At 44.7% G+C, this 25,097-nt stretch overlaps 1 protein-coding gene across 2 annotated transcripts in view; it reads right to left on the minus strand.

Moving 5' to 3' along the window:
- Positions 1 to 3,330: 3,330 nt before the first annotated feature.
- ZNF384 (zinc finger protein 384) overlaps positions 3,331 to 25,097 on the minus strand; it is a 31,134-nt gene continuing 9,367 nt past the window's right edge. Inside the window, exons 5-9 of one of the 2 annotated variants that reach the window (XM_066613883.1) lie at positions 8,951 to 9,175; positions 8,211 to 8,393; positions 7,296 to 7,374; positions 4,789 to 4,947; positions 3,331 to 4,617 (exon numbers count right to left, since the gene is read on the minus strand). In XM_066613883.1, the coding sequence (XP_066469980.1) occupies positions 4,315 to 4,617; positions 4,789 to 4,947; positions 7,296 to 7,374; positions 8,211 to 8,393; positions 8,951 to 9,175 (949 nt within the window). In that variant the 3' untranslated portion in view covers positions 3,331 to 4,314. The remainder of the gene's footprint in view (positions 4,618 to 4,788; positions 4,948 to 7,295; positions 7,375 to 8,210; positions 8,394 to 8,950; positions 9,176 to 25,097) is intronic. The other variant, XM_066613884.1, reaches the window with a different exon arrangement.

Raw genomic sequence — 25,097 nt, forward strand, 5'->3', positions numbered from 1 at the left:
ATCTACACCAGGGGTATGCAAACTTTTTGGCAGTAGGGCCACATCATCTCTCTGACACTGTGTCAGGGGCCAGGAATAAAAAAAATTTACATTTCAAATTTGAATAAACTTACATACGTTTACATAAATGAATATATTAGAGATGGAACTTATATGAATGAATAAAGGTCTTGCAATAGCTCAAAGACTATAAAAGGCCCTATACAAAGCAAGACCAGCCTTTCCTTCACTGCCTCTGCTGCATAACAGATACGAAACAGTAAGCAGTGGAGGAAACCCTTGTCCCACAGCTCATGCGAGAGGTCAAACAGTTGCCCTCACATTGAGAACAGTTGCACAGCACAGGCTCCAGCAAGTCTCCAGAGGGCCAGAGGCGTTTTTGCTGCATTAAGTACTTACGTTGCCACACTCAGTAAGACAGACTGGATGTAGTCAGGGATGAGTCTGCACACACCTGGCCTTTCTGATGTTGAGGAACATACATGGGTCCAAAGAACAGTTTCTTCAGTGTCCCCTCCCCTTTCCAGATCATACTGAAAAAGGGTACAACAGCCCCCCCTACACTCAGTTAAAAAAATTCAGCTACACAAAACCCAGTTCCATAAGGTTTAAGAGGGCTTTTGGAGTTTATTCTTTTTTAAAAAAAAAAAAGTAATGAAATTAAATACAAAAAATTCTAATGCAACATTAAGGTTGGAAGTTTAAAATACCCCCAGTCCCCCACCCTCACCCGAGGAAATGCAACATGAAAAGTTTGTTGAGCTGCTGAAAAGTTACCCACACTGAACCTACATGGCAGTTTCAGAGGTATGAGCAAACAGGAAATCGTCTCCTTAATATTTAGGAACTCAGATTCCACTGGCACTCTTCACTGAAGATGGCAAAACATCCAGTAACACAAAGACTGCCCAGTGCCTTAAACATGTGGCATTTTTTTTTTACTTCAGTGTGTTTTTATTGGCTATGTTAACCTTGACTGCATCTATTTAGAAGTGCTTTATATTCAGCATAAAGGACCTAGTGTTCTCTTACCTCAGTTCCCACAGTTCATTTGCCTTAAACCTTTTTCCTCTTAGGTGTAGCACTGAGATGGGAATGCTGAGTAAAATACTTCCAGATATGGTAGGGGAAGGGAGGATTGCCACCAGTAAGGGTGGAAGTTCTCCCTGAACTGGCAAACAATTTTCATAGTCCGCAGCAGCTCTGCCTGACAAACTGCAACACTTCCACATTCTAGTTCTCAGCACTAAGCGGCAGACATGACTTGTTAGTCCACTGAGGTTTCGGAATTTGGACATCTGTGTGGCTATATACACAGACAAGGAGGTTGTGTTATTCATACTCCCAGGGCCAGTGCTAGATTAAGAAGCTTGCTTGGAAATTAAGATTCTCAGTCATTTCCGCCTCTCCAGTGGCCAGCTTCTCAGCTTCTCCAGTGAAGACGAGAGAGAGATACTGCTTTGACCTTTCATTCTGGTGAACGAGTCAGTAAACTCACAGTTCTGACACGCTATAAGGCTCAGAGAACATAATACGCTCTCACGGGGCACTGTTCCTGCCTCCCTAGGTGCTCAATTTTTCAGAGACCTGAAAACCATATGAGAGCACCACTGATTCCTATGGTGGGGGCACACTTTTTCACTCCACTGTAGTCAAGCATGTTCTGCAGGTTCAAAAACCTGTTTGACCTGTGATGGTCATCAGAAGAGTAAAAAAAACATGTGTCACACACCTTGATTATGTTCCCATATACCATTTTTCTTACTACAGTGAACATGCTCCTGTCCATGCACAGCTCAAGACTCACCACTGACCTGTCAGAGAACAGAATGCCATAACAGTGTTCTTCATGGCTCATCAAGCCTACCCATGTGACCAGAGAGAACACTGAGAAATATGCTTCTTATTCTGGCAAGTAGCACTACTGTTTCTCACAAACATAAGGACCTACTGCCAAGTGCACACAAATGGGAGAAGTAGGGAATACACAACTCTTGTGTGAACACACAAAGCGAATGGACATTAGCATAAGACAACTTTCATTACAACACAATCATAGCTGGCACATGAAAGCTAGTACACAATTGTCAAAGCAGCAGCTCATTCTCAATCATTCCACTTCTGCCTAGTGCATAGAAAAAGGAGACAATTCCTGTAGACCCTACAATGCCTGCAACAATAATGGACATGTAGCTTTCTCAGGACCAAGTAATTCATGCCCTGAGGAAGAGGTAGTGTGGGATTCCAACACCCCCTCACTTCTTAAGTACTACTTTGTAATATTATTACAAAGTATTACTTTGTAGTAATGTATACCCATGCCTGACACAGAAGCAGTGCACACACTCCAATCCACAACAGAGCCCCTTCAGCCAAACAACTATGCTGAAACACTTATGTACCTAGCCCTTTTGATTTCACTGGGTGTGATGTCTATTCATCCTGGCGTAATTCAAGCATGCAGAATTCTCAGGTCCTTATGAACATGTCTTTGCAGACATGTGCAAGTGCTGCCTTTTGCACTCAGGGAAACAAAGCAGTTTGCATAGAAGGCAACCCAATTCACCCCTGCTGGGCTGACTCCCTGGTGGGATGAGGGAGGAACATGCAATCACCACACACTGGCACACAGCTTTTGTCAAGAATTGCCAGTACCTTTGTTCACATAGAAAGGCATCTGAATCAATTTATTCCAAGCGCCAATATTTTTAAAAGTCACAGTCCTTCCAACAACTTCCCCCCTCCCCCCTTGGGTATCTGTATGCACTCTTGGGAGCTTTCCTTTTGCTTAAGTCCCAAACACAAACAGAGCTTTTTCCTGCATCATATTCTGCCTCTGTGATCCAAGTGATAATAAGAACATTGAAATGATGGCATAGGAAACCACAAGATTTTAAAAAGGGGAGGGGAGAGAGAGAGGAAAAATAGGACAATAAATTGAAGGTGGAGAGTGAATGAGCCAGAAGGGTAAAAACCAAAGATTGAAAATAAAAATGTGCAAGGACAATGCATTTCATAAACACAGATAGAAACAGTTACAGCAAGGACAGACCAGGCTGGGTGGGGTTGGGATGTGAATAGATATCTATATATATTTTTATATATATAAATTCATTGTGGGAAGGGGCTTGAGTCTGTTCTTGGGGATTTCCCCAGTCTTATTGGTCTCTCTGTGCAGGGGTGGCTGTTTCCACCATATCCTTTTCACTGTCCACCCTCTGGAAGTTTCCTCTGGTTCTTGATGTCCAAATGTCTCCACCACAGCCACCTTATAAGTTCAGACTGTCTTGACAATAAGGAGAGTGAAGGAAGCATCTGGATGATGTGAAGAGAGGAGCAATTCAACAGTTCCCTTTCCAACTGGCCCCTCAAAAAGGTCTCCTTTTAGTCTGGCATGGCAGTCTGCAGTATTGCGGGGGGTGGGGGGGGAGGAAGGTAGGATCACTGCTTTAGCCCCCCTCTTTACAGGGGGACAACAGCCATGATCATTTTGGCACTCTTACCACCCGATGCTTTTTTGGTTCAGACTTTATATTTACCCCTGCAGCAAACTCATCACTGCATTGGTGCTTCAGCTGCAAAGTGGTATGAACTATGGCCTGCCCCAAAGTCCTCCAATTCCTTCCAATTCCCAAATTGGTTGGAAGAGGGACAATTAGCTACCCCCCCCCATTCACTGCCCCCCAGCCATCTACAGTATGAGATTAGGCTGAGACGAGTCCAGGCACATCTTAAGTAAGCCCCAGTAACATCCCTCACGTCCCCTTCCCTGTGGTTTTACAAGATGAATGTATTAGGTGCCTAGAACTGGAGCAGGGAGCAATTCCTCTTCCTCCTTACAAGAAGGGGGAAACAAAAAGAGCAAATGTCCTCCACTCTATACCCACCTAAGGAAACCTTCAGGATGTCTCCTGTTGTGCACTCACATTAAGCTGCAACCACTCAATGCTGAAGCCCCTTCCAGCCACTCGCTTTCCTCATATCTCATCAAGTTACTAGATATGAGAAGGTGCTCCTAATGCAAGAAGATAGAAATGGGGATTTTCCCTTGATAAACCAAAGATGTTTGCCAAAAGGAGGGAACCACTCCCGCCCCCCATTTAGGTCATGCTACTGTACCTCTTGAGGCACTAATGGTCAAGCCAAGTGGCGGCCACTAAAGGGATATAATCCCCTCCCCTGTTCCCGTCCCCCAGTGGGAAGCTGTAATAGAAGAGGCCAGCGGTTGTTGCATGAGGAGAGGTCATCACTCAAGAAATGCCCTTGGGCACAGGTTATGCACAAGAAGTTTTCCACGCCAGCATGCCACTGTCTCTAGGAACTGGAAAGGTGTTCCACCTGGATGGTGCTGGTACTAACTGTGAGACAGATGTCCTTGTGGTGTTCTGAAGTCTTGTAAGGGGTAAGGTCAAAGGAACATTGGGGTGGTGGGTTGGGAGGGTTGTCTCCAGAAGGGCCTCCTGCTCCTCCACCGCCCTGTGATTGGAAGTGCTGTTGCTGCTGTGATGCTTGTGTTTGAGCTTGAACCTGGGCTTGCACTTGGGCCTGGACGACAGCCGCCTGCTGTTGGGGGTCAGGGATGTTGTGTTTCCGCATGTGCTTCATCAGGTATGTCTCCTGAGACAAAAGAGAAATAAAAAACCATCAGAAACACAGATGTGCACATGACTTCCAATTCAAACCAAGAAGCTGGGGGATCCAGTGAAAATCTGTCTCCACTGCTCTGAATTACAACAGGGCCCACCTGCTCCTCTAGCTGCCTCTCCTTCAGAATAAAATAGTTCTTACCGAAGTGTAGGCCCGATTGCACATGGAACAGTTGTAGATCTTGGCATGTTTCACTGTGTGGGTGGCCAGATGAACCTCCAACGAGGCAGCATCTGTGTAAGCACGATGGCAGTTGTGGCACTTGAACGGTTTGTCTTTGTTGTGCTGCCGTCTGTGGGACTACAGGAGTCAAAGAGAAAGACAGAGGAGTGAGAATTGAAGCTAAATCTACCAATGTCCCATTGGTAGATCCCTCTACAGCTGCGATTTTCAAACTCACAGGGAATTTGAATCCTGCAATAAGTCTTTGTGGGGGCGGGGAGGCAGTGGCGCAATCCCCAGGATCGCGCCGTTCAGGGGGGGCTGCAGGGGCTTGGTGCACTTACCCAAGCCCCCTGCAGCCCCCGGGGGTGCGGGGAGCCCTGCACGACCTTCGGCAGGGCTCCCCGGGTCAGGAAAGGTGACAACGGAACAATCATGCCCCGCTCTGCTAAACCGGAAGCGGTGCGCGATTGCCCCACTTCCCCTTTTGACCGGGCTGCAGGGACTGGGGTGCACCCTCCAGTCCCTGCAGCAGCCATCCCTGGCTGCGGGGAGCCGGGCGCGAGTGCCTGCAGGGCTTCTCGGGTCAGGGAAAGTGAGAGTGGGCGCCTTAAGGGGAAAGGGACCAGGCCCTTCAGGCTGGGGCGTCGCGATGCCCCAGTTTGAATACCATTGCTCTACAGTATTACTCAAGATTCAGAGATCAAAACAATCACTCTCGTCTTCATGCTGCAAAGGGCATCCGCCTGTACATTTGGGACATTACACTTACCCTCGGTTCAATATGGGCGCAATCCTAACCAACTTTCCAGCACTGGCATAGTTCAACATGGATTCCAGCCGTGAAAGCTTTGGCATGTTTAGCCTAGCAGTGACATTTCAAACTGATTTCCAGTCTTCAAAGATAGCCTTCTAAACTGTGTTCCCTCTAAGCTGTGTGGTTACTTTGCTGGAACTCAAGCCCTGTGCAGTTTGCTTGTTGGTGCTCCAGAGCTTGAGGATGACAATAACATCATTGCTGAGCACTCTGGAGCTGCCCCTGTGCAATCACTGCCTGACTGCATGCACTTCCCTCTGAGATTAGAGGGAGCATAGCTCCTAAAGGAGTTGTGTGTTGGAGGCTATTGAACTTGATCCCAAATCCTTGCAGACTGGCATCATATTGAGCCTAAATCGGATGCTGCCAGAATGTGGTGGTTATTTTTGCAAAACAAAGGCGAGAGGACTCCTGCTACTGAGAGCTGCTAGCACTGTGATTAGATGAGACAGTCAGTGACTACATGTCATTTGTTCAGAAGTGCAGGGCACAGGAAGGAGGAAAGTAAGATATAGAAGCCAAGACTGCCCATTTTGGCTGCTAGGATGAGGGAAAGAAAGAGTGGGTCCTTCTTTCTGGAGGCCAGTATTAACAGGTGGTATTCTATATACATGGTGCCTCATTAAAGAAATTACTGTCTGAACTAGCCCCTCACTAAAGACAGATTCTCATAAGGTCACATGCCTCCAGTATACAAAACTGAAATAACATGCCACTTTATTAGGAGATGCAACAGACCAGAGGAAAGTGATAAATACTTTGAGATTGAGGGTCTGAGTTAGTTTCCCAGGCTCCAAGCACGTTCTTGAGGGAAAACCTTGTTTGAGTGTGTGTCCCAGGTTCAATCCTGGACTCTTTACTTTCTAATCATTTCTTCTCCCTTCCCTCTCACTTTTCTGCCACCCTTTCCTGGTTGTTTCAAATCTGCATTATATTTTCAGCTGATCTGCAGCACAGGATACGAATGAATGCACACCCCAAAGCTTAGGGTGCTTCCCCAAATCCTGAAGCAAAACCCAACTGCTTTTAACATTAGCATAACCTTGCAAAGCATCAATATTTTTTACAACACATTACATTTACACAAACGTATGTAAACAAGCAGATTTTTCTCCTTAAAGACTCACAAAGCAGGCACAGCAGTTGCTTTGACATAAGCACCACTAAGGTTTGCCATGATTCATACACATTAGGCAGTCACCTAAAGTCTGTTGAGAAAATGTTACTATCTACTGAGATCGCCTATTACTCACCAAGTGCTATAGTTATACACCAAATGCTATGGTAACAAAAAAAAGCCCCCTACCCCCACAAGCATCCATTCCTACCTCTAACAGCAATGCAAAACTTCATAATATCTCTATTTCTCCTTGTAGTTTTTCTGACAACATTCAGTTTCAAAAATCACACCCATGGAGGCACAAGACAGGTCTGTTTTATTTATTGCGCAGGGTAAAATGAACATACTGTAAACAATAAAAATGCACTAATGATAATAAAATGGAAGTAAAGATTGCCTCCTACACAAACTCCATAGGCTTTAAAAACCATTCCAGTATCTTTAGAACTCTTCTAAACACTGATCAGCCAATCCTTTTTTCAGCCTACGCACAGGTAGAGATGGGGAAAGCATATTAACTCCCCCCCCCATTTCCAAGGGCAGTCTTACCTGCAGGTTGGAGAGCTGCGTGAAAGCCTTCTCACACCCAGGGTGAGCACATTTGTAGGGCCGGTCTCCAGTATGGATCCTACCATGGATAGGAAAAGTATAAAGAGAAGATTAGCAGAAGAAGAATCAACACAAAATCCCACTCCCGGATGCTCTGAAGCCCTACAGCTGAGGCAGACAAGCAGATGTGCCACCCTCCACCAGACTTATTTCTCTATGTCCTTGCAGAGCCCACATGCCACCCTCTTCCACCCTCCACCTTAGCTTAGCTATCTAAGAGGGAGAGCACGCAGAGTCATGCAAGAACAAGGAAAGAGAAACAAGCAATTTATGGGCCAAAGCCAAGCTCAGAGAAATTGCAGTCGCCTCTGGAACTGCTAGGAAAAGGGACTTGAGAACAAGATCTCTATCCCAGAGCAGAAGTCAGTATGCCTTCATTCTACTCTTCAGTGCCATAGAACGATCCCACAGATCAGTTCGTTCACTTATGTCTTCATAGCAGCAATATCTTGCCCCACCCCAGATTAAAAATGTCCTTTAACAATTTTGGCCTGACAATTGTGTGCCTCTCTACCCCCTACAATACCAATGGAAGCTTCCACACTCCATCTCCACCTCCTGCCACCCTTCCACACCCCAACAGGTTGGGATCTTCATCACCCATGTCTGCCCCCCTCTGAATGAAGGGGTGAGGAAAGGATTTGCCCAGTCAGAAAATGCCCACCTCTTCCCTAGCACGGTCCATGTTTCCTCTGCAGCCCCCACTCATCCTCTCTGGTAGGCCGTGTCCATCCTGTTGACATGGCTGGCTGCGCCACCCTCCCACCCCTTGCATGCTTGGCGTGCGTGCTCCAAAAAGGTGCATGCTGACGGCACGGGGGGCCAGGCTGGGCCCCCAGCCTCCTTGGCCCTTACCGTGTGTGCTGCTGTAGGTGGGAGAGCTGGCGGAACGCCTTCTGGCAGTAACGACACGTGTAGGGTTTGACCCCCGAATGGATGCGGAGGTGCTGGGCCAGGTAGGACGTGTTGGCGAAGCTCTTGGAGCAGTGAGGGCACTTGTGCGGCTTGACAATCGCCGTGTGGAGCTTGGAGTGGATCCTGCCGAAGAGGAGGAGCAGGGGCAGCAGTTGGACATGACCGCCAGCTGGCTAGTAATGACAACATGAGGAACGGCACCATGCTGTCTGGCTACAGTGGAGGAAACCCATGTGGCTCTTGCCCTGAACAGAAGTAAAAGACCAAGGCCTATATACCCCAGGGGACCAGAAAAGAAACATGTGTTGGCAGAAGTGTGTGTAGGGGAAGCCCAGGGCTGGAGTAGCAGGGTGAGCGGGGGGGGGGGGGGAGAAGGAGAACTGCACAGTAAGTGTGGTGGTGGTGGTGGTGGTGGTGATGGTGGTGTGAGGAGGCTGCCAGTCCTGCAACTACTGTTTCCAGTTTCCCATGGATAGTACAAAGCCCTGCCTTTGATGGCTAAACAGCCCCTCAACTTATCACAGGCTGTCCCAACTTGTCCCTGCAAGGGTGAGCATTAACTAGAGTAAATGGCAGAGCTGACCTGAATACTCTCCCCTTGGGTACCCGCACCATGCCGAGATGCTGGCAGCATGCAGTGTGGATGCCCCCCACCAAACCCCAGCCTCCTTGGCCCTTACCGTGTGTGCTGCTGTAGATGGGAGAGCTGTCGGAACGCCTTCTGGCAATAGCTGCAGGTGTAGGGCTTGGCCCCTGAATGGATGCGTATGTGCTGAGCCAGGTAGGAACTGTTGGCGAAGCTCTTAGAGCAATGAGGGCACTTGTGTGGCTTTGCCTCCGTGTGGGATTTGGAGTGAATCTGCATCTCTGACTTTGAATAGAAAGTCAGGGAACACATCCGGCACCTGAGACCAGAAGCAGGGCAAAGAGACACTATCACACAGACAGTCAGACCTCCAGCCCCCCTCCCAATACCACCCACAGCTGAGCAGATAAATCTGACTACTCTGGGGACAGGGAGCATCCCCCTTTGCTAGAGCCCATCCCATCCCTTCACTAAATTCTATGATTCACTTCCATTTCCTACAATAGTTAAGACCAGACACTTGATACATGGCACAAATACGGGTGTGCGTCACTTAATGATGGGGATACGTTATCCGCTCCCTGTTGCTATGCGATTAGGTCATTAAGTGAACACTGAGTCCAATCTAATGACTTTGTTGTGTAAATAGACACTCCCTCCCAGACACTTACTGACTGCACAGGCTACTGGAGATTCATTGCCTCTTCTTTGCATTAAGAGCCTCTGCATTGTGTAAACAGACCCTCTGCTGCAGGCTGTGAGAGACGCGATTGCCTCATTAAGAGCATCTTTATTGTGCTTTGACATAAGAACAGCCCCACTGGATCAGGCCATAGGCCCATCCAGTCCAGCTTCCTGTATCTCACAGCGGCCCACCAAATGCCCCAGGGAGCACACCAGATAACAAGAGACCTCATCCTGGTGCCCTCCCTTGCATCTGGCATTCTGACTAGCCCATTTCTAAAAAGGAGGTTGCACATGTGCATCATGGCTTGTAACCGGTAATGGATTTTTCCTCCAGAAACTTGTCCAATCCCCTTTTGAAGGCATCCAGGCCAGATGCCATCACCACATCCTGCGGCAAGGAGTTCCACAGACCAATCACACGCTGAGTAAAGAAATATTTTCTTTTGTCTGTCCTAACCCTCCCCACACTCAATTTTCGTGGATGTCCCCTGGTTCTGGTGTTATGTGAGAGTGTAAAGAGCATCTCTCTATCCACTTTATCCTTCCCATCCATAATTTTTTATGTCTCAATCATGTCCCCCCTCAGGCACTTCTTTTCTAGGCTGAAGAGGCCCAAACGCCATAGCCTTTCCTCATAAGGAAGGTACCACAGCCCAGTAATAATCTTAGTCGCTCTCTTTTGCACCTTTTCCATTTCCACTATGTCCTTTTTGAAATGCGGTGACCAGAACTGGACACAATACTCCAGGTGTGGCCTTAACATCGATTTATACAGTGGCATTATAATATTAGCTGTTTTGTTCTCAATACCTTTGCTAACGATCCCAAGCATAGAATTGGCCTTTTTCACTGCTGCTGCACATTGGGTTGACACTTTCATTGAGCTGTCCACTACCACCCCAAGATCTCTCTCCTGATCTGTCACAGACAGCTCACAACCCATCAGCCTATATGTGAAGTTTTGATTTTTTTGCCCCAATGTGCATGACTTTACACTTACTGATATTGAAACGCATCTGCCATTTTGTTGCCCATTCTGCCAGTTTGGAGAGATCCTTCTGGAGCTCCTCACAATCACTTCTGGTCTTCACCACTCAGAAAAGTTTGGTGTCGCCTGCAAACCTAGCCACCTCACTGCTCACCCCTGTCTCCAGGTCATTTATGAAGAGGTTGAAAAGCACTGGTCCCAGGACAGATCCTTGGGGCACACCGCTTTTCACCTCTCTCCATTGTGAAAATTGCCCACTGATACCCACTCTCTGTTTCCTGGTCTTCAACCAGGTCTCAATCCATGAGAGGACCTGTCCTCTAATTCCCTGACTGTGGAGTTTTTTCAGTAGCCTTTGGTGAGGGACCGTGTCGAACGCCTTCTGAAAGTCCAGATATATAATGTCCACGGATTCTCCTGCATCCACATGCCTGCTGACTTTTTCAAAGAATTCTATAAGGTCCGTGAGGCAAGACTTACCCATACAGAAGCCATGCTGATTCTCTCTCAGCAAGGCTTGTTCGTCTATGTGTTTTGAGATTCTATCTTTGATGAGGCATTCCACCATCTTACCCAGTATAGATGTTAGGCTGACCGGCCTATAGTTTCCCAGGTGCCCCCTCTTTCCCTTTTTAAAGATTGGTGTGACATTTGCTATCCTCCAGTCCTCTGGCACCGTGGCCGTTTTGAGGGACAAGTTGCATATTTTAGTCAAGAGATCAACAACTTCATTCTTCAATTCCTTAATAACTCTTGGGTGAATGCCATCAGGGCCCGGTGACTTATTGATCTTTATCAATGAGGTCTGAAACATCTTCTCTTTTAACCTCTATCTGACTTAATTCCTTGGTCAGGAGCGGCCGTTCGGGCAGCGGTATCTGCCCAAGATCTTCTGCCGTGAAGACAGATGCAAAGAACTCATTTAATTTCTCTGCAATCTCTAAGTCTCCTTTTATCTCCCCTTTCCCTTCCTCACCATCCAGAGGGCCAACCGCTTCTCTGGTGGGTTTCCTGCTTCTAACATATTTGAAGAAGCTTTTATTATTCCCCTTAATGCTGCTGGCCATGTGTTCCTCATAGTCTCGCTTGGCCTCCCATATCACCTTCTTACATTTCTTTTGCCACAGTTTATGTTCCTTTTTATTCTCCTCATTAGGGCAAGACTTCCATTTACGGAAGGAAGCTTCCTTGCCCTTCACAGCCTCTCTAACCTGGCTCGTTAGCCATGCGGGCACCCTCCTGGACTTAGTGGAGCCCTTCTTTGCAGTATACACTTCCACTGGGCCTCTATTACTGTTTTAAGCAGCCTCCTTGCACTCTGGAGAGATTGGACTCTTTGTACCTTCCCTTTCAACCTCCTTCTAACTAGCTTCCTCATTTGAGGGAAGTCCGCTTGTCGGAAGTCAAGGGTTTTTGTGAGAGATTTGCCCGGGATTTTTCCCTCGACGTGCATGTCGAAACGGATCGCAGCATGATCACTGTTCCCCAAAGGCTCCGTAACATTGACATCTCTAACCAGGTTCTGAGTACCGCACAATATTAAATCCAGAGTCATCTGTCCTCTGGTGGGCTCCATGACTAGCTGCTCTAAGGCACAGTCATTTAACGTGTCAAGAAATCTAGTCTTTTCATAACCAAAACACAAATTGACCCAGTCTATATGAGGATAATTGAAGTCCCTCATAATTACAAGTCCCTGTCCTTCCGTGTCACCTCCCTGATCTTTGTCCTCATTTCATGGTTCCCTTCTGGTTTCTGGCCTGGAGGATGATAGTTTGCCCCCAGTATTACATCACTCCTCAGGCCTGGTAATTTAACTCACAGAGATTCTATGGTGGAGTCTGACCCGCCTTCAATCTCTACTTTGCTGGATTCTATCCCTTCCTTAATGTAAACGGCCACCCCACCTCCAACATGCCCCTCTTGTAGAGTTTATAGCCTGGGATTACGGTGTCTCACTGATTTTCCACATTCCACCAGGTTTCTGTTATGCCCACTATGTCAATGTTTTCCCTAGTCACCAGACATTCCAGTTCTCCCATCTTTGCTCGGAGACTTCAGGCATTCGCATAAAAGCATTTGTACATGGAATGTCCCAGGATGGGCTGCTTATTAGCTCTGCATCCTCTCACTGCGCCAAACCGTCTATCACATCCCATCATGCTACCATTCCCAATTTCTTCTCCTACTCTATCTTTACCTTGTTGTTCTCTAACCTCCCCATCCTTGTCCCATAGGGATGAGGAGTCCCGAACCGGATGCCCCTCGGCTCCTGTCGGCTTTCCCCCAAATGACCACAGTCATATAAGCAATCCATCATTAAGCAAATGGTTGTTAAGTGGCACACGCCTGTACACAATACAGTTCAAGGGCAGCTACTATTTCAACAATGTGTCGATAAACTATGAGAGAAACCATGACAAGTACAAGCAACAGCTTTCTGCTTCCTTGAATTCAGTGTCAATTTTACCTCAACCGCCACCAACTGGAAACTGTAGCTTATAATGTCATGACAGCCACTCACCCTCCTAAACCAAGGAATATACCTCCAACCTATTCCCAGCTCTCTGAAGGCATTTAATGATTCAGTACTTGTTGCAATATCTTTGGACTGCTCAACCCTCCACCCTGTTTGAGTCAGCTATAGCCACAATCCTCAAGATCAGGAGGACTGCACTTTACATGAAGATTCCTTTCCCTTGTGTGATGTTTTAAATGATAATCATGTAACGTTTATCTTCTACCAAGCCTATCAATGTCCTTGCAGAACAGAAGGACAAATACAAAGGGAAATGAAGAGACTATGTTGATCCCGCCCCCAATTCTTTCAGTGCAGGGTTTGGAGTCAGTGATTGTTACTGGATACTTATATGAGAGTTAAGAGACTATAACATATCAATAGATGTGGGGGGCATGAAGTTCTAGGCAAAGTACGGAGGTGTATCTGTACCAGAGATATCAAGTTTTCACCTTGCAAATAAGTATTTTAGGATCCCTGCACAATGACATCACATGCCTTGGGGGCTATAAAAATTATAAGCAGCACACCAAATTCTGTACAAAGCCATGGAGTATCCTCACAATACAAAAAAAATAGGCAACAGCATGAAGGAAAATATGCAGATTTGACTTCAATCTAATCAAAACAACATTCTAGAACATTGCCTCTTGAATATTAGGATGCTCTGAATTGTTAGAAGTTATTTTCCTTCTTCCACTGCACTCTCCAATTTTGGCTGCTGTTCCATTAATGGGGCCATCCTCACATACTTGCCAAATCTGTCTGGGGCTCAAAGCAGCCAACATTTACCTCTTGGGAAATGGATCAAACATTAATAGGAGGAATGCATGTAGGAGAGCAAAAACGACAGCTCCACTAGAGGTCAACCCTAAAGTCTCAACTTCTTCCACACCTGTATTGTTTAAATGAGCCATTCAGAGGAATGCAGTGGAAAAGCTGAAAGGCAAAGGAGTAGGCTGATGCTCTTGCAGGACTTTGTTTTCCTAACTAAGAAATAAAGCTCAATTCAACTTTTAATTTGATTTACAATGCCCATGCACAGCACCAAGTAAAACTATTGTGTACATCCGATGTTTCTTCAACCCAACTTCCCCAGAGTAGAAGTCCAAGTATCTGGGACTGCAGTGTATGAAGGTAGTGTGTGTACTATGGGAGCACAGAAAAAGTGCAGAATGCAATACAAGGCATAGAATTGAGCTTTCTGAAGGTCTCTCTTTTTAAAAACTGAGTTTCTAGCCCTTATGGCTGTGAATATATACTTGATACATATAGACAATGCCTGGCAAGATGTCAAAAGGGGCTGAGTCCATATCCAAGGAGTAGAAGTTGGGAGATTAGTACCATGCATATCTCCTTGCCTTTTCTCATGACTTGCAAAAACCAGACTAAATTATGCAAAAAAAACAAACAAACCCAAAAACCATGCAAATTTCTTCTGTTTGCATCATTAAACATGGGTTTTCTTGGCACAAAACTGTGATTGCCTGGGCACAGATTTGTACTTTATATAAGGATAAGAACATGCAGCTGAGTGAACTAGTGCTAGCCAAGCCTAGCAAGAGAAAAAGATGTTAACAGTAGTTAGGAAGTCTTTACTCTGTGCCCAGGGAGCTGAGGAGGGCATTTCTTCATGACCTTGCTACCTGTCGTCTGTCGGGTGCTTTAGACTTAGAGGAAGCATACAACAACACTCGGCAATTATGAAACATCCCATTTCTTGTCATTCACTATCAGCTGACCCAAATCTCAGTTTAGGTTTACTCCAGTTCTTAATATGCGTGCACTAACCCATTTAGACTGCATGAACAAAAGCAAACATTAGGGATCCATGAAAATTATTCAGGTAGACATGTTTTATCCATTGTCATAGCACCACAACATTTATATGGTGCTTTAGAGCAGCCCCGGCCTGGGAGCCATTCACAGCCCTCAGGGACCCCCAATTCAGCATGTGGGGAGACCCCAGCCTCCAATGAGGCCCTCTGGAGACTTGCTGGAACCCGCACTGACCTGATGCAACTGCTCTCAGCATGAGGGTGACTGTTCAACCTCTTGTGCAAGCTGCAAGCGAAGGGCTCCCTCCACTGCTTGCTGTGATGTTTGTGATGATTATGTTTGTGATGCAGCTGCAGCAGCAGCAGTGAAGGAAAGGCCGGCATTGCTTTGTGCAAGGCCTTTTATAGGCATTGAGCTATTGCAAGACCATTCATATGTTTCACTTCTAATATATTCATTTATGTAAATTTATTCAAATTTTAAATGTAAATTTTTCCCTAGCCCCTGACACAGTGTCAGAAAGATGATGTGGCCCTCCTGCTAAAATGTTTGCCCACCCCTGCTTTAGAGAATTCAAAGCACTTCACGTTCATTATCTTGTTGTAATTCTTGCTTGGGGGTTTTCCTGGATCCACAGCTGCTCCTGGAGTCCCAGCTGGCGGCGGTGGCCAGGGGAGCCTTTGCTCAGCTTCGGCTGATTCGCCAGCTGCGACCATACCTGAGATGCGCGGACCTGGCCACAGTAACCCATGCCCTAGTGACATCTGGATTAGATTATTGCAATGCACTCTACGTGGGGCTGCCTTTGAAGACGGTCTGGAAATTACAACTAGTACAGAACGCGGCTGCTCGTGTGGTTGCTGGGGTACGTCGGTTTGACTCTGTCGAGCCGTTGCTCCGGCAGCTACACTGGTTGCTGGTTCTGTTCTGGGCCCAATTCAAGGTGCTAGTTCTGACTTTTAAAACCCTTTACGGCTCGGGTCCGGGGTATTTGAGGGACCGCCTCCTTCCTTACAATCCTGCCCGTGCTCTTAGATCATCTGGGGGGGGCCTTTTGACTGTGCCGCCACTAAGAGATGTGAGAGGGGTGGCGGCCAGGAAGAGGGCCTTCTCGGTAGTGGCCCCCGAACTGTGGAATACCCTCCCCTTAGAACTGAGAACTGCTCCCTCATTGTTTCAGCATGGACTGAAGACCTTTTTATTTCAAAAAGCTTTTAATTGTTGACAGGTTGGCTGGCGTTCTTGCTTTTTATATGAAAATCCACAGGGTTTGTTTGTTTTTAGATTTTTTAATTATTGTAAATTGCTTTTTAATGTATTTTTAAGGTGTTTGAAAGCCGCCTTGTGTGCCCGCTGGGCAAAAAGGCAGGGTATAAATTAATAAAATAATAATAATAATAATAATTCTTATAGTCACCTTGTAAAAGTTGGTCAGTATTATCTTCAAATTGCCAGTGAAAACAGAGGTTGAGATACAGAGGCTTGCTGAAGGCTGCTGATATGTTTAAGGCTGAGGCAAGATTCAAGCAGGGACCTCCTGCTCGGGGCTCAATGTTCTTGGCACTACATCACCACAGCTGTCAAATACACTTCATATGAAAAAGCACATTCCTCACAAGGAAAGTCACATTTGGTAAAGCTGCATCAAAATAGGAGTGTTTTTATACAAATGACCTCTGTTAGATAGCCATGCTATAGCGTTCTTTAAAAGCATCATCCTACTCAGCAAGTAGCTGCTGCTCTCTGTAGGTGCAGGCTGATCACAGGAGACGAAAGAGGCCCAATAACACATGGGATGAATTTCTGCTGAAGAAGGTGGAGCTACATAGATAAGCACAGGGCAAATAGTACACCAGTTATGTCTCTGAATTCAGTTTGAAGTTAATTACTTTTAAAGTGTATTTATTCACTAGCTCCTGCTTGTATTTCAACAATCTCCCTATGTTCTCCTTTTCAGTGTTTGTATTCTGCTGGTTCTTTGCTGCTTGTCAAGCTCTGCTTTTCTCCCACGCCTGTGATTTTTCCTCTTATTGTTTATTCTACAGAACTTCTAAAACACAACTAAAAAAAATCTCTTCCTTTTAAAGTCTTTAAAATCCTTTATTTCAATTAGATAATGTCCAATTTTTTTTGGCCTTTCCTCATCTAGTTCTTTGATTTATTTCAGTCTAGATTAGATTGTAAGCTCACTGGGCAGAGCCTGACTTTTCTGAGTACTTTAAACAGTGCTAAGGTGTGTGTGTTTTTTTTTAAAGCACTTCATGCATAAATATTAATTACTATCACATTGACAGCATTTGTGAAAAATAATCTGGTTTCCACGATATGAGCACATGATTTGCTACCATGGGTTGGTTCCAATCATAGATGTCTGCCGATCACTGAACCTTCTAGGCTGGTCAAGGCAGCTTTGACCCTGGCTTCTTTTTTTCCACTGAATCCAATTAGGCTTTTTCCAAAGGCAATCGAATACTTGCACTGCTTGACTCTCTAATAAGCAATTTTGATGGTCTAATCTAGAGATAAGATGTGAAGTAACACCCAGGTTTGTGGATAAAGCTGAGATGAGAGAAGAGATCAAGACTGAAAATTAAACCTAAAGAAGGTTTCTGGCCTTGATGTAGGAGTGACTGGGCGAAATGCTGTACCTAACACACAGACCAAAGGATTATAGATACTGGTTCTCAAAAATTACGTCTTATTTAGAAATAAGACTAATAATGGAAACTGAGAATGGAAAAAGGCAAGACAGGAGAGAACCTGCCTTTGCAGACAGAGTCAAATCAGACTCCTCCCCCACTCCCTGTAAACAGTTCCAAAATTCAAACATACTGGAGATTACAAATTCCCCTTTTCTAAGGCTCCTGGAATTACCACAGCAGTTCCAAACCTAACCTGGGTCATGACACCCCTGCAAGCCACCATCACGGATCTTGCGAAATCTCACAAGATTCAAGATGGCAGCACCTAGAAAGATTTGCCCAATTGCAAAATCTTTTGGAAAGGCAAGATCTCCGCATGCAGGCTAGGATGAGAACAAGTGTCTCCTGCTATGCTAACCACGCTCATTTAAGCTCCATGAAACAACTTTACCTGACTCCAGGCCAATACACATGTGGTGGGGGAGGGTATGTTGTCACTTGCTTGTCACTTGAGAGAAATGCAGGATGAGAGAAGAATCTCCTTTACTCCTGCTCCCAAACTTCTTCTCTACTGCAGTATATTGAAGGCTGTAGACCCTGCCACAGCATCCTCGTCATTCCCAATTCCAAATTATAGAGAAATTCACCTCTAAGTTAGTGCAAATTTACTGTCCTCTTTGTCAAAACAATGGCCCTGTTTTCCTAACAGGAAGCACACAAGATATAGCTACCACAGCATTACCTACTTTGCCACTGCCTTCCAATATGGTTTACAGACTGTTGCCCTATTCTCCTTTATATGGTTACCCCATACTTCATTTTGTATTGGCTTATTATTCCTATACCCTGTACTACTCACTGTCATAAAGGTAAAATTATGTGCAAAAAGATTCTGGTTTTGTTTCAAGCTCTTTACTTGATATTTCAGATATGCACTACTAGTTATTTTACAGAAGCATGAACAATATAAATAGGGCTGTGTACACCCCATGATTTTATAGGAACAGAATCTAGGTTCCTGCAAATGAACTTTTTATTTGGGGGGGGGGGGTTTAAAAGCAAGTTTCTATCTATCAAGGTATGTTTTAGTGTATGGCTAAACCTGACATTTTGGAAGCCAAGGTGACAAAAATCACTTTTTAGTGTTTGAAAGCAGGGTTTCATTCAATAACATTGGCCCACCCATCCCCAGTCACCTATTATCAAAATCCAAAATTATATAGAATACTGCAGCATTATGCAAACTGAACAATTTTGCATAATTGCTACAAGTCAGTTTTCCCCTGTACAGAAATTTTTTTTAGCAAGACACCACAATCCTGAAAATAGGTTTATAAATTTTGACTCCCTTTCATGATCTCCTTCTCAATACTGAACACTGTATTTCCATTCAAAACCCTGAGTCAATTCCTCCCCAGGAAGAACCATTTTATATCCTTAATACAGTCAGTTCTCGTTATCTGCTAGCGTTAGGTTCCTGGAAAACCTAGTGGATACCAAATTAATAGATACTGAATCATTGAGCCTATGGGGAAAATGGGGTTAGGTTCCAGGGGACTCATTTCACCATACACTGTGAACTTTATGAACCTGAATTTTAACTTGAAGTATATGAGGATGGGTGATAGTGAGGGCTCATCAACATCTCAAACATCTGATGCTTCCTCCTCCTTGCTGCATATCCTTTGATGCACTGAAGGTTGTGGCAATGGTGATTTCTCTGTGCTGGTTATCGACTTGTTGAAGGTTGCTGGCCCAACAAGGCCTTAGAGATCAGCAGTGGGGAGGGGGTTGCTTCACCTGTCCTCCTCCTCCATCTGTCTCTTGGTGCCTTCCCTTGGCTTGCCACAGCCCCAGAGCAGCCCTCAGGCAGTCTCCAGAGACCTCTCATGATCAGCCTCTCGACATCACCAGAGTTGTGAAGATTCAACTGGAGTCCCCAAGATGGCGCCCAAGTTGGCAGGGCAAGTTTGGAAGTGGACACAAACGTGTCTGACAATTCTCCACAGGCCAATACCAATGCCTGTTTGATGCAGCACCAGCACAATATCTGCTATCAGTTGAGTTATAGAAAATGAGAGATGTTTGCAATTCTGCCCCTCACAGATAAGCAAATTTGCATATTAAGAGAACTGACTTCAATTACATGGTGCTATACGCTATGACTTTTCCCTTTACTTCTCCCAGATCATTTCAGTGAACACGTACCAGAATAAATATAGTCCATGCATATGAAATGATAGAAGGACAACCATTCTGTATTGTGCTTGCCTTTTGGATAGCTGCAGTACTTTAAACATATATTATCTAATAAAATTAATCTTTCCCATGCAGGATTCTCACATTTAAGGATGGCTGCAGCTTTTCCAAACAGCCAAGTGCCACCATGTATAAGGCTGGGTCTGACTTTCTAGAATTAACTTTTAAAAAATCCTCTGTGGTATCTGCTAAAATGCAACAGCTGGCTTTGATTAAGCATGTTAAAAAAAATGAGACACGGCACACACATGAAAAGCTACTCAGACTCCAGGTTTGAGCATAAAGATCTCAATGCTGGATTTGCCAGAAAATTCTTGCCATAGCTGAGCTATTAACTCATTTTCCCTTTTAACCCTCATGACAAACCCTCAGCAATACCACTGAAATGGAGCTGGCCTACAGAAAATTTTGCATAAGCATCTATAGAGAAGAGTTAGAAGTCCACAAGTCGCTGCTTTGATCAAGAGGTGTTTCAGTCTGAGGTTTCTCTCTCATCCCCATTTTCCACTCCAACTTTACATAAAAGTTGGTCTTCAAACTCCACATTTTCTTTCCTCAATGATCAGAAAGCTCTGTATAGTTCACAAACCGCTTTATAAAAAGGTTGCTATACTGTGCCCAAAGATACAACTAGCAGGCATACTATGTGAAAACACAACACACGCAACTGAATCTTACATAACAACTGCAAGAACAAATGTGGCTACTGGGAACCATGGAAAGGTTTTTACTTAAAATAGTGGTCCTGGAAAGCAAGACCATTCAATGCAGCACGATTACATCCACACATTGCATTTCCTAAACAGGAAACTGTTTAGATCTCCACCTTCCCCCCAACTTCAGGCACATTTTCTCACTTTTCAAGTAGCTAGTGCTGATTAGCAGAGAATAGCTTGGCATACAGAATCAATTTAAATCAATCCCAATGTTACGGATAGATAGCACAGGAGGCTGGAGTAGGAGGTGGGTGAAGGGTCAGAACATGAATTAAGGTAAGCCATGAGCATGAAGACAAAGCCATCACCACAGACTACTGTGGTCCCTAGGTGAGCTAATCAGGAGACTTGAGCTAACTGACCTGGCTTTCTAGATCTGAGACCTTGGCAAGCCACCAACACTCAGAGAAAAATGATACTTATCTAGCTAAGTCAATGTGCTGATTCAGGATAAGGCAGATTCATGTGAGCAGCAAACTTCCAAGTTCCCTTTTATACCCACTTCTATCCTAGGTGCCTGTTAACCATTTAAAGCCAGGATTCACGACTATCTAAAGGAAGGGAGAGAGGAAAGCACACATAGGCATCAGCCATAGTAAATACTATGTACAGCAATACTTTGACTTTCATTGTTTTGCTCTTTCAGCTGAATTACAGGGCACCCGCATTATCCACAGGTTAGGCATCTACGGATTTCAACATCTGTGGATGCCTACAATGACTACAGGTGACTGCAGCAGAGCTCTGGTCACCTCCAGAGGCTTTCTGAAGCCCAGAGAGGCTGTGTGCATCCCCTGCAGGCTTCAGAATGAAGGCTGGAGTGCTTTTAATGCAACTTGGAAGTTGCATTTAAAGCGCTCCAGGCTTTATTCTGAAGCCTGCAGGGGCTGCAGGTGGACCTATGCAGCCTCTCCAGGCTTCAGAAAGCCTCTGGAGGCAACCAGAACACTGATCCAGTCACCTTCAGAGCCTTTAAGTCAGTGGTTCCCAACCTTTAGGAGCCCATAGACCACTGAGGCAAGAATTGGAATCATTGCGGACCACAAGCGGCTGTGGAAAATCTGGTCTCAGCCCTCTCTGGGGATCTTGTCTCTCAAGCGCTCTTCCACAGACTATTAGAGAAGACAGAGAATGGCCCGCCCACAGCCATAGCTAACACTTCAACGGCTGTGGGCAGTCAGTTTCATGTCCCCTCTGGTGGTCTGTGGGAGACTGCTTGCACGATGAGACACTGGAAGTGATCAAAGTTGATTTTTTTCCCTGAGGCCTCACGGACCACTTCTCAGAGTCTCTCGAACCACCTGTGGTCCACAAATCACAGGGTAGGAACAAGTGCTTTAAGTGGACCCAAAAACCACGGGTTTGAACACCCACAGGTTTCCTTATCTGTGAGGGTTCCTGGAATGGAACCCCAGTGAATAATGAGGGTCCACTATATAACCACATTTCAAATTTCATCCAGACGCTTTCCTCTTTTGAACAATATCATCCAACCTTCCACGGCGTTATGAACATAAGAGTGTTGATATTTTTTATTTCTATTTATTTAGGTTTCACATGCATTCACTTGTGTTATATTTATGTTTTCTGCCAACCAAAATACATTTGCAAGCTAAATAAGGCTATGCTTTGAGTTTCATTCATTTTTTACATTCATCCATGCTCTGGTCCATACAGACAAAAGCGCAAGGAATTGCCATACTACTAAGGAAAGGTAAAAAAAACTCCAACGTTAGTGCTACATGTGCAACTATAGCATCCTTATCAACAGCTAGTGTTCAAAACATTCACAAAGATAATTCTTATAACTGGTAGACCAGATATTATCTTCACTTTTCCAGAGAGGAAGTTGAGATTTCGACTGGGGATTTCCTGACTCGGAACTTGTATTCTTAACTACTATACAATATCAGTTCTAAACACAGATACATATGCAACCTTAAGGCAAATTCAGGAATCAGCACCTGTTTAGGAACTGAACTCTTTGATATTGACAAGAAATCACACACCACCTCCAAAGAACCCACAGAAAAGATCACTGGGAAAGCCACCCAAAAGGCATTGTAAAGATGGTTTATAACAAATTTGTTATTTGCCAAGCTGATCTTTCAAAATCAAGAGAATAAATGAGTCAGTTACAGGAGCATAACAAGCATTTGCCAAAATGAAACATGCCAAAATTCTAACTGAACTATAAGATTGTGCGAGAATTTTAGAGTATTATTCTTGTTTCCTGTGGGCACAGAGGCTGTATTTGGAGGCAGGAGAGGATGGCTACTACCTCATCTGTATGCATGCCTAAGCAAGCAGATTCCACAAACTCAGCCCAATGATCTTAAAATATCTCAACAGGGGAGGGGTGTCCAAACATTTTGGCAAAAGGGGACATCATCTCTCCGACACTGTGTCGGGGGCTGGAAAAAAATTCACATCTAAAATTTGAATAAATTTACATAAATGAATATATTAGAGATAGAATTTATATAAATGAATGAAGGTCTTGCAATAGCTCAAGGCCTATGAAAGGTCTTGCACAAAGCAAGGTTGGTCTTTCCTTTGCTGCCACTGCTGCATCACAAATGTGAAACAGCAAGCAATGGAGGGAGCCCTCGCCCCACTGCTCATGTGAGAGGGCAAATAGTCGCCCTTAGGCTGAGAGCAGTTGCACTGGGCCAGCACAGGCTCCAGCAAGTCTCCAAAGGGCCAGAGACTCAATGGAGATTGGGGGCTCTCCGCAGGCCTGACTGGGAATCCTCAAGGGCTGCAAGTGGCCCCTGGGTCAGGGTTTGGGGACCCCTGGTCTAGGACATAAGATATTACTTTGCACATAGTCAGGTCACTATTTCATCTAATGCAGTCTGTCCTAGCTTCTTTCCTGAATCTCTGAACTCTACCTCATCCTAAACTAGGCAAGATGTCCAAAGACTCCTGCACAAGATCAAGGAGAAACTGGCTTGTCCTAAGGCAGATCTACTGAAATGAAGAAAGGACACTTACCATCTGCCTCCCTAGAGGGGAAATGTCTAAGGCTGCAATTCTACCCACACTTACCTAGAAGTCCCACTGAATTCAATAGGATTTCTGAATAGATACACATAGGATTGCATCATAGTAATTGCAATTCTGAGTAGGAGACTTGGTGCAGGTTGTACTCCCTACTAAATTAAATGACTTTGTGCAGCTATATTTTAGGCATACTAGAATGTTGGACTTTCCTGAATGGATGTAGGCAGCCAATCTGATAGTCTTTATAAAGTGGTGCCTCGCAAGTCGAATGCCTCGCACAACGAAAAACTCGCAAGACGAAAGCGTTTTGCGATTTTTTGGTGACTTGCAAGACAAATTTTAATGACCGTGCTTCACAAGATGAATTTTTTTTTATGCTTCATGCCAGTTTATGCTCACATTCACCCTAAGGAAGGGGGAGGATCTTCATGCCAGTTTATGCTCACATTCACCCTAAGGAAGGGGGAGGAAGACAGCGAAGAAAGTGATGTCAGTGATTGTGAGCAAATGAGCTTCATAAATTCGGACTCTAGCGATGATGAGTTCTTGGGGTTTCCAGAAAACAAGAGTACTCAAACCTTTAAGTCTCTCCATTCGTTAATGACAGTGATAATGGTTCTTAATGCCACTGTTGACTGCTGTTCACTTTACATGGAGCGAAAAATACGGTATGCCTTTAAAGAGCACTTAATAAACACTTTGTAAACCAAATTTGACTTTGTTCTGACTTTTTTTGCCCATAGGAACGCATTCATTAAATTTCAATGCATTCCTATGGGAAACCGCGCTTCGCAAGACGAAATTTTCGCAATACGAAACGACTCGCGGAACGAATTAATTTCGTCTTGTGAGGCACCACTGTATTCTGTATTGTCATATTCACCACTTTCTCCAGATTTCATGATCCAATGGCATTAACACTTGCTTGACTGTATATTACACTTTGGTATATCAGTAACAACTTACAATATGAGCAGAAGCTGGAAAGTTCACATTCTGGAAGCTGTACCAAGTATTAACAGTCAGTACATCAAATTTTCAAATCTGAGGTCCCTAAGGACCCCAACACATACTGAAGAAAATCTGAAGCATCCTTCTGCTAAAAATTTAGATTATAAAATAGGTTGGAGAACTTACTGGTACAGTTAAGTAATTTGTAACGCTTAGGAGAGAAACATCCAACATATCTAAAAGACTACAACTAAGCAGTAGTTAGCATATCAATTAGTATATCATTAGTATTAGTATATCAAAGCAAAGCCTCTTTAAATCTTCACTTCAGAGTAGTTTTATGTAGTCCCAGAGGTCACAACAAACACAGAAGAAAAGAGAAGCCTACAGGCAGAAAACAGGCTGGCTAGTTCATATAAATGTGATATTCAACCCAACACCCAGTATTGCCACTATAATGCTTCACTGATTGTAAAAAATACAGCTGGCACAATTATTCTCTCTGCAACTCTTAAAAGGTACAACCTATCAGAATCTACAAACCTTTGTCATCTCCTTTGTTTCATGGTTCACTGCCCTACGTTCTCCAAACCACAGTTGCTCTTCTTTCCTACACAATGTTTTTTTTTGGTCAATCCTACTTTTGTCTTGGCTCCTCTGCCCCTTTCATCATGGCATCTTTTCCTCCTTCAGTT

Source organism: Tiliqua scincoides, chromosome 2 (genome assembly GCF_035046505.1).
Source record: "Tiliqua scincoides isolate rTilSci1 chromosome 2, rTilSci1.hap2, whole genome shotgun sequence".
Classification (NCBI taxonomy): domain Eukaryota; kingdom Metazoa; phylum Chordata; class Lepidosauria; order Squamata; family Scincidae; genus Tiliqua; species Tiliqua scincoides.